The sequence below is a fragment of the Otolemur garnettii genome, unplaced genomic scaffold, assembly GCF_000181295.1.
Source record: "Otolemur garnettii isolate 467f Iridium unplaced genomic scaffold, OtoGar3 scaffold00279, whole genome shotgun sequence".
In the NCBI taxonomy this organism is placed as follows: Eukaryota; Metazoa; Chordata; class Mammalia; order Primates; family Galagidae; genus Otolemur; species Otolemur garnettii.
Window position 1 is genome coordinate 164,924 of NW_003852674.1, and position 10,636 is coordinate 175,559.

The 10,636-nt window shown below is 37.4% G+C and overlaps 1 protein-coding gene across 1 annotated transcript; it reads right to left on the reverse strand.

The window, feature by feature from the left end:
• Positions 1 to 9,448: 9,448 nt before the first annotated feature.
• LOC100944378 (olfactory receptor 2T27-like) lies at positions 9,449 to 10,387 on the reverse strand. The gene has a single exon (XM_012813585.1). The coding sequence runs from the start codon at positions 10,385 to 10,387 to the stop codon at positions 9,449 to 9,451; it is 939 nt and encodes a 312-aa protein (XP_012669039.1).
• Between the last annotated feature and the right edge of the window lie 249 nt (positions 10,388 to 10,636).

Sequence of the window (10,636 nt, forward strand, 5' to 3'; positions counted from 1 at the left end):
TCCAATGCAGTTCAGGGGGGAGGATAGGTGGAAGGAGGGTGATTGGTGGGATTACGCTTATGGTTTATCCTATAAGGGTGCCTGTAAATCTCTCTAAATGTAGAATATAAATGTCTTAACACAATAACTAAGAAAATGACATGAAGGTTATGTTAACAAGTTGGATGAAAGTATTTCAAATTATATATAGCAACAGCACTCTGTACCTCATGATAGCATTAATGTGCACATATATGATTTAATTTAAAAAAAACTCCTGAGAAAAATATTTCAAAATAAAATAAAATAAAATAGCTTTAAAAAAAGAATTTTTTTATACCTTTTAGAATGATACATTTCTAATAGAAATGCTTCAAAATACTTCCAAGTTTGTTTTATAAAATGTACTAAAGGGAAATAATTTTTTTAAATGCCAGGCCTTCATCTGTATCTTTAATCTAAAATAATTAAAGTGCCATAAAATAGCATTTGCCCACATTTTATAAAAACATTATCCTAGGAAACAAAAATAAATCACAACTTCCTAAGATAAAACAGCATAATATAAATTTTACTTTTAAATCTTTGAGTTTTATATGTAGTGTACAGATTTGAGATAATTACTTCCTGTGGCTTACAAATCAATATTCTTAGTTACAGAGAAAGTAAGATGACAGCAAAATTTACTACAAAAGGACTCACCACTTCCTTTGTCTTCTGAATCTGCCCTTGCTATGATAGCTGTTCGTTCAGTTTAGGTCCTAAGTATGATGTAAAAAATGACTTTAGCTTTCAATGTTATTATATATCCAGAAATTGTGTCATAGTTTTTTTAAATAATATAATTTGAATTCACCCTATATTAAACAGACTAAAAAAACAAAAACAAAAAACAGAGAATTCCAATGCCCAATTGGTGGCAGCAGCAAGATTCCATGTGCCTCCTACTATCAGAATAATTGCGTTTTAAAAATGCCATAGAATTTATTGTTAATTTGTCACTTTGTCAAATTTAATTTAAGGATGCTGTAATAGACTTAACTTAGTGTTAAATAAAACCAATCATGGGCAGATAACTCCCTGCCACCACCTCCAAATGAGAATCTCTATGTTCCAATCCCTGGAACCTATGAACAGTCTCTCTTTCAGACAAAAAAGACTTTTTAGATGTGGTTAATTAAAGGATTCTGAGATGAAATTGTTATTCTGAATTATGCTGTTGGACTTGATGTTGTCTCAAAAAGCTCATAAGGGAAACAGGAGAGGCAGAGAAGATGTGATATTGCAAACAGAAATCAGAGAGATTCAATTTCTGCCTTTGAAGATAGAGGGGACCCCAAGCCAAGGAATGTGGGTGATCTCAAAAAACTGGAAAAAAAAAAAAAAAAACAACAAGAAATAGAGTCTCTACTAAAGTCTCCAGAAAGGAACATAGCCCTCTCAGAACTGTAATTTTAGCAAGTGAGATCAAACAATTTCTGACCTTCCAAACTGTAATATAGTAAACTGAATACAATAGCTGTGGGAAACTAATATGCTTATATATGATTTTCTCTGATTTTAAAAAAGTTTAGACAAATTGCTAATAATAAACAGCCCAGCACTCATATGGTACTTCCTATGTTCTGGGTATCACTGCTCATGCTTCAATGCTTTGCCACAGCTGCTTTTCACAGCCCCTCTGTGGGGTTGAGTACTGTGATTACCATCATCTCACAGCCCAAGAAACTAAGAGGTCAAGCTCAGAGAGGTCAAGATGGAGAGCTTGGTCCAGGCTTCAGAACTGGGCTTTTGTTTTCCGTGTTCTCCACTTGTGCTTCCAAAGGACACAAAATCTTTCTGAGCATGGGTTAAGTTTACAACCAGCTAAGAAAAGCTAACTGAATACAAGGGTCATAATCAAACTCAAGGAAACAACTTAAATTTTTTTTTTTTTTTGAGACAGAGCCTCAAGCTGTCCCCCTGGGTAGAGTGCTGTGGCCTCACACCTCAGAGCAACCTCCAACTCCTGGGCTCAAGTGAGTCTCCTGCCTCAGCCTCCCAAGTAGCTGGGACCACAGGTGCCTGCCACAACACCCGGCTATTTTTTGGTTACAGCCGTCATTATTGTTTGGTGGGCCCAGGCTGGATTTGAACCCGCCACCTTAGGTGTACGTGGCTGGTGCCTTAGCCACTTGAGCCACAGGCGCCGAGCCAGAACTTAAATTTTTAATCAAAAGTTGTTCAAAAAGTAACAAAGTAACAAATGAACTTAATTATTTTTCCAGAAACTCAAACTTCTTCTCAACTCCCAGGAAATCCCCAGTCATTACATGAGTGCCTGAAGGCGGCTGGCTTCATGTTGAGGTCCATGAAAAAAAACTCCTCACCAAACATACCCTAAGAAAGATTCTGCAAACAGCAGATTCACAAATCTTTTTGCTGAACATTCACTGCTGAAGGCGCCATATAGTAATAACCCTGTATCCAGTTTGCAGGCTTCTAGCCCTTCACCAGTATCACCAGCATTTCCCAGGGGCTGTAGAGATCCTCTTAAGAAGAACGTAATTCAAATGTTTCTACCACAGACAAATGATAAATTTTTAAGGTGTTAGATATCCCAATTACATCAATTTAATTTTTACAAACAAATTATATAAATGTATTAAATTATCACAATTAGCTTCTCCCCCAAAAAAATTTAAAAGGAAGAATAAATGGCACCTGGAGATGAGAATGTTATTTATAATTGAGTGAAGAACAACTAGGTAAGAAAAGCTAAGCAGACACAGTTACCATTCAAAAAACAACTAACGCATTTTGAAAATGAAGTGGGACTATAAACCAAATTTAAATACTTGTAGAATAGAACGATGTGTTACTAGAGCAATCCTGTCAATCATTTCTGAAATTAAAACTGTGAATTAAATTAACATATTTTTTTCAACATAGTAGCCTCTGCATATTAAAATTTTCTAGGTACAGATGCCCCCAAGTGGAGAGGAGAAAGATGTTTTTAAATAGTATTTTTTGAAAGACTTAAAGTAAAATGTTAACTATGTAATCAGACTTCAATATTGTAATGTTTATGTTTAATTTTGTTGTTGTAACACACCACATATCACTCACTTAAACAGAAGTTTCCCCAAAGGTGAAGGCACTCTGCAAATTAAACATGACTCTCTTTGGATCTAGGTGGTTGCATGGGACCAGACATTTCCAATATGATCATTCACTGCTAGAGCCAGATCAGGTTGTCTAGAATTAGTCATTAAGTTAAAAGCCTTTGACCAATTAAAAGGTCTCCTTAGGCCTTTCCTGGGTGGAGTTATCAAAACAACCTTCACCACCACAGTGACAGACTACGTGTCTGTCACTACATGTCTTACTGTCACAGTTCTCTTACTTACGCATCCTGTGAAATGACGACATACCACCAAATATGAAGCCATTGGTCTGGCTCTACTCAGCTGACCTTGGAAGGCTAAAGACAGAGGATTGGAACTCAAGTTTATTCTAACCTAGGGCACAAGCACCAGGAATCTCCCTGAACAGGATGGATATTTCAGAGTAGGTCACTTTTTCTGCTGCTGTGAAGGCTGAAGTTTAGTGTAGAAAGGCCACAGTGAAGAAAAAGGGTTTCAGCCAATCCTATGCAAATTGAACCTCTAGTGGAGAGGTGGGTTGTGTAAACATGGAAGATAAAGTGAGGACTCTTATAAGCTGCTAGTGGAATCAGAGGTCATTATTATTACATTTTATTTTTTGAGAGATAGAGAAAGTGCTAAGGTCAACATCAGAAGTATGAAAAATAAACTTCCATGCCTAGAAATTTTTAGTACGGAAAAACCCAGATAAGCAGGGAAATTACCCTATTAAAAAGATTCATCTTCACATTATTTGCAGTAGGAAACCAGCAGTGATTTAAGCATACACTAACTAGATCCAAACAAAGTAGATTATAATATTAATACATGATGGATTTCTAAACAGCTATTATGATATGGTGTGGGTATGTATGAGTGATGGTCTGACAATGTCATTGTACTCAACAAAGATGGTATGTTTACACTTGCCGTGTATGCATACGTTTCTTTACCGTTTTTCTACCCAGCATATACTGTAATCTCCTTAGTTTTAAGAATAGAGATAAAAATTTTTACAGTCTTTCAAGTTAAACCATTATTTTGAAGCAGCCCTGCCTTGTGTCAAAATTTTATTATCCTATCTCCCTTTAAAGAAATTTTCCCATGGTTTATGTGGGAAGAAAGAAAGGCAACTCCCTGTTAAATCTATATCAGCTGTTCAGAAGCTGGGGCCCAAAGAAATGATTTCAACTATGTTCAAACACTTTTCCTAATTTTACCGTTCCAAGTTTATAAAATACTTAACATCACCATTCATCACAGTTGAACACTTTGAAAATTCAGGGGAGGAACAATTTTGGTAACGTTGACTCACATTTGTAATCCTACACCTTGTCCTCACACCTAAATTTTCAGTCAACATGGAAGAAAATATCTTTCTGTTTTCCACAGTTGAGGAAATGCCTATGTGACTTACCTCCTGTTTGCTTCAAAGAAGAAAGAATATCTATGGAGAACTTAGCAAAAATGAATGATATTTCTTTACATAAGCCATAAGTTAAAAATATGTAATAGAAATCACTTAAGAATCAGTAGAGGTGAAAAAAAAAGGATGTATAGCATTTTTGAATTCCAGCTTTACACCTAACATGAAATTTTATGCTAGCTTGTAAATCACCTAATTTGTTGAATTTCAGGGTACACTGCAACTCCTCATGCCTGAGTAACCCAGAAAACATCTTTAAAAGATTTCAAAAATTTACATTTGTACTTTAAGAGTGGTAAGCCTTCTAAAAATGGCATGGCTTTTATTCATTCATTCCACAAATATCTACTGAGAACATATGTCATGCAAGAAAATTTCTAGGCACTTGGGATGCATCATAGAATAAAATAAGATTGCTGTTTTTGCTTATGTGATGAGTATAATTTAATGAAGTTAAATTAAAGGGATGATCAAAGAAAAAATAAAGGAATGTGTGATAATCACAGTTGGAGCTACAGGTATTTACTTATCACCTTTCAATTTTCAGCTAGTTGTACAAATCAAACATATGTAGTCAAAACAAAAACCTTAAATATTTTCTTGGCCTGAGTCAGTCTCTCTGTCTCTCTCTCTCTTTCTCTCTCGGCGGCACCTGTAGCTCAGCTGGTAGGACACTGGCCCCATATACAGAGGGTGGTGGATTCTAACCCAGCCCCCGCCAAACTGCAACAAAAAAATAGCTGGGTGTTGTGGCGGATGCCTATAGTCCCAACTACCTGGGAGGCTAAGGCAAGAGAGTTGCCTAAGCCCAGTAGTTGGAGGTTGCTGTAGCTGTGTGATGCCACAGCACTCTATGCCATTGTCACAGGACAATAGAAAAAAAAAAGGACTCTTGTCTCTAGGGAAAAAAAAAAAAGGACTCTTTCTCTCTCCCAGCCCTCAGGCAGCCCTAAGAGTAATTGTTCCTAAGAGAGATAACAGTATAGGGGTCAGCATCCAGAACATAGGTAAGCTGAGGTGGGCAGTGCCCGATAAGTGTCACCTCACGTGGGACAGTGGGAGCCACTGACACATGAGTTTTATCAGTATGTGCTCCCTGGAGGGATGTGTCCCCAGGTCATTATTAAAATTAACAAGCTGGCAGCTGTAAATTGTGCCACATGCTTCTTTCCTGTGCAAAGCTTTTATCAGTTAATCATGAGCTTTGGCTCCAAAACAGTAGGCCTGAAGACATGGTTCTGAGGACCCATCTGGCTCTTGCTTCAGTGAGACAGTAATTTGTTTTGGACATCAGCTACTCCATCTTCCATGGAGCTCATTATTTCCCTAAGTACACTGCAAGACTTTGTGAGGGTCAGAATTAAAATCAGATAGTGTAACTAAACATATTTTGAAAGCTGGGGCCAGTTTTCTTTTTACTTTTCCCCTGTTATCTGGAATAGCTCATGCTATATTGCAAGGATACAACTGATAATATTGAAATCAATTTTAGTTTGTTATAATTTGTAATTTTAATTCCAAAATTAATGTATTATTTTTATTAATTAATTAATTTATTTAGGCAGAGTCTCAAGCTATTCCCCAGGGTAGAGTGCTATGGTGTCATAGCTCACAGCAACCTCAAACTCTTGGGCTCAAGTGAACCTTTTGCCTCAGTTTTTCTATTTTTAGTAGAGATAAGGTCTTTCTTTTGCTCAGGCTGATCTCAAAATTGTGAGCTCAAGCAATCCACCTGCCTTGGCCTCTCAGAGTGGTAGCATTACAGGCATGAGCCACCATGCCTGATCAATGTACTATTTTTAATAAAGAAGAAAATATGGTGAGTACAAATTATCCTAGATAAGAATTTGCTGGCTGGGCATGTCAGCCCATGCTTGTAATCCTGGCACTTTATATTCTGAGGCAGAAGGACTGACTATTCAAGTCTGGGAGTCCAAAACCAGCCTGGACAAGAGCAAGACCTCTTCCCTACAAACAAGAAATAAATTATCCAGGAGTGGTGGTGCATTCCTCTAGTCCTAACTCCTCAAAAGGCTGATGCAGGAAGACAGCTTAAGTTAAGGAGTATGGGGTTGCAGTGAGCTATGTTGGTGATGTCACAGTCTAGCCAGGGCAACAGAGAGAGGAGAAATCCTTTCTTGTGAAAAATAAAGGAAGAATAATTTGCTGACTTGGCATGGTGGTTCACACTTGTAATACTAGCACTTTGGGAGGCCAAGTAGAAGCATCACCTGAGGCCAAGTGTTCAAGACCAGGCTGTGCAGCACAGTCTTTACACATTTTTTAAAATAAATTAGCCAGATATTGTGGTATGTGCCTGTAGTATTAGCTACTCATGAGACTGAGGTGTAAAAATTGCTTGAGCCCAGGAATTTGAGGTTAAAATGAATTACTATCATGAGACAAGGTAAAAAAAAAAAAAAAAAAAAAAGAATTTAGAGAAAGGACACAGTAAACATCTATAATTAGAGGTTAACAAGATCTATAATACTGAGCTTCTCCACAACGAGAATGTAATTTCCCTAATAGGTCCCTTTTTTCTATCCAGAATCCATTTAAAAGACATATTCGCTACATCTAAATCGTAAAATAGCTAAGACTTCTAATTGAAATCTAATTCATTATTTCAATATCACCAGTGGAGAAAGTGAACTTATAAGAGGGAGGAGGACTGGGTTGAAAAATCCTAGGAGATCAGGACTTGGTGGAGTCTAAAAGTTGACTCCACCTTATTAATCTGGACATCACTGAGGGAAAATGGGACAGTTAGGGATAAGAAACAATGTCATCTTCCACCCATATGTCTTCTTTTGAAATGCAAAATGGAAATTATGTGCCTTTGACAGCTCTGCAATGAGATATTTTCCCTTTTCTTTGCCCAGGTGTAAAAGCACTAGATTTTTCTGAACCATATGTCAACTCCCAGAAGGCTTGTCTACACAAATGTAAATTCCCAAATACATACATATTTTAAAACTGAGCTTATAGATAAGTACATTTTCTTTTTCAAATGCAAATCATTTTCTTCTTAGCTAATATAAGTTCCAAGATATAAAGTCTTTCTGTAACAAAACGGAAAGACTGAGGACCTAAAACTGAACTAGTTTTAAGGAAACAGGGAATAAACATAATTTTCTCCACTTCATCAGAATGATACTGGTTAATATAAAACAATTTATTAAAATTATTAAATGTAAAACAAGACTAAATTAAAATTTGAAAGCTAGAGAAAATGTAACTAATGCATATTAATTTCCATTTAATAAATCAATATTTTGCTGACAAAAGTGTCTTATTACTTTGCAGAAGGAACTTCAGAAATAAAATATATTAGGAAATACTTTAGGCCATCATATAATTTAAATATGGTAAAAGGAATATAACTTAAAACTGCCCTATTTTTCCATATTAAATGATATAATTTAAAAGTCAGGGAAATGAGGGATAGAAAAAAGAGAAGCCATCCACACTGTAATGATTTTTTTTTTAATACAATGAACCCATCATTCTGGGATAATTTTTAGTAAAACATTATGAGGGAAAAATAAAGGTGGATATCAATGTGCTGGTCTCCTCTAAACTTCACTGTCTATAAGCTACATGGATAGAATTAAGTTTAAAAAATTAATTACATAGAGTCACGGCACCTTTTTTCCATCATTAATAACCATTTGATTGAATTAAATGCTATGGAAGACCAAAAAATTCACTTGTAGAAAAATTGATTAAATATTAAAGTAATACAGTAGTTCCCCCCTTGCTTGAGGTTTCACTTTCTGCAATGTCAGTTACCACTTCCTATATGAAAATTCGAAATGGAAAATTTTAAAACTAAATGGGTCATATGTTTTTTTAAGTTGTGCACTGTTCTGAGTAGCATGATGACATCTTGCGCCATCCAGCTTCATCCAGCTGGGGACATGATTTATCCCTCTGTTCAGTGTATCCACACTGTGCCACATGCCCACCCATTAGCCACTCAGTAGCTGTCTCAGTTATGAGGTCAAATGTCAAGGTGTTGCAGTCCCTGTATTCATGCAACCCTTATTTCACTTAATAATGGTACCAAAGAATAGAAGGGATCCTGATAATTCAAATATGCCCAAGAGAAGATATAGTGTTCCTTGTCAGCTTTCCTGAAAAGGTGAAATTTTGTGATTAAATAAGGAAAGGAAAAATTTTATGCGAAGGTTGCTAAGATCTACAGGAAGAACAAATTTTATTTTTGAAATTGTTAGGAAGGGAAAACAAATTTGTGCTAGTTTTGCTGTCACAACTCAAAATGCAAAAGTGACAGCCACAGTGTATAATAAGTGGTTAGTTAAGATGAAAAAGACATCAAATTTGTGGTTAAAAGACAGGAACAGAAATGTGTTCCAAATGACCACAATGTGGTTGGGTACAATTAAGGATTTCAGGCATTCATGGAGGTCTTAGGACATATTCACAAACAAAGGTGGGAGGAGGGATCACTAAATTTGAAATACAATCAGATAATAATTGACAAGTCTGTTCCTTATAATGGTGAACTGGCAGAATGTCTAAAGAAAGACAGTGGTGAGAAATCACAGGAGCAGCTGAAAATGACCATTTCTTTTGACAAAACTGAGCATAGCTAGTTATAGGTTACTGTGTGATTTCCAGCAGAAAATACATTTTGTTAAAAGCAGATGGGTGACTGCTGAAAACCCAACTTTGTTGCTGCTTCATCCAAAACTGTCCATTGTTCAGAACTCTCATACCTTCCAAAAATGACCAAATCCTCAAAATCCCAGTCTGCTTTCCAAATGCCATGAATGCCCCACAATCATTTATGCATTTAGACAGAGACTATTTCAATTCCAAGGTGGTGACAAAGCCCTGCAGTCTTATTTTCAAACCTCTAGCAGCACATGCAATTTCTTTAGAAAGTGGTTACCTATCCTAAGGACAAACACCTCCTCAGAGCCTTGCGTAGGGCCCCTATGACATCCTTGTTCCTGAGGCTATAGATAAGTGGGTTGAGCATGGGTGTGAGGATGGTGTAGAAGGCAGACACAGCTTTGTCCTGGTCAGGGGTGTGGTAAGAAGGAGGCAGAACATATGTGTACATGCCAGCCCCATAGTAGAGACTGACAACCACCATGTGTGAGAAGCAGGTGGCCACAGCCTTTCGCCTTCCCTCTGCCTCACTCATCCTATATACAGTAATGAGAATTCTAGTGTAGGATGCTGAGATAACAGAGAAAGGGATGAGGAGCATCAGGATACAGCAGACATACATGACTATGTCATAAGTAGATGTGTCCATACAGGAGAGCTTCAGAAGGGCAGGGGCCTCACAGAAGAAGTGGTTGATTTCCCGAGAGGTACAGAAGGGGAACTGCATGGTACTTGGGGTGAGCAAGAAGCCATCTATAGATCCTCCCAGCCAGGCTGCTGCCACAATCAACAAACAGACCTTGCGGCTCATAAGAACAGGATAACGCAGAGGGTTGCAGATGGCTACATAGCGGTCATAGGACATGAGTCCTAGGAGGAAAGCCTCAGCTCCCCCAAAAGTCAGGTAGAGGAAGTGTTGGGCAGTGCATCCTGCAAAGGAAATGACCTTTTGGCTCATCACCTGGTCGACCAGCATCTTAGGCACAATGGTGGAAATGTAGAGGATGTCCATGAGGGAAAGCTGGCTGAGCAGGAAGTACATGGGGGTGTGGAGGCGACTGTCTATATAGATGAGAATGATCATGACAGTGTTGCTGGCTATGGAGATCACAAAGACCAGGAGAATGAGGGCAAAGAGAAGCCCAGGGAAACGGGTGCTGCTGAACAAACCCAGGAGGACAAAGTCGGCATACATGGAATAATTACCCCACTCCATGGTACTGTAAGGGACACAAAAGAGAGAGAATGATGTGGTACAGATAGTTGGAAAAATATGTTTCACCTGAAACATTCTGATGTGGTCATTGATGTATCAGAAAATATAAATTTCATCTCATGTAACTCAAGACTAATTTCTTGATAAAACAGCTTGAGTAGGATTGTACTATGTCTTATTATATAAGATTATTCACCTGAAGATAATATGTTTGATATCCTGACTATTGCTTGTTAATTTAGAGGTTGT

Excerpts from the sequence above, each read along its gene's own strand:
- LOC100944378 (XM_012813585.1), bottom strand. The coding sequence starts at position 10,387 with ATGGAGTGGGGTAATTATTCCATGTATGCCGACTTTGTCCTCCTGGGT.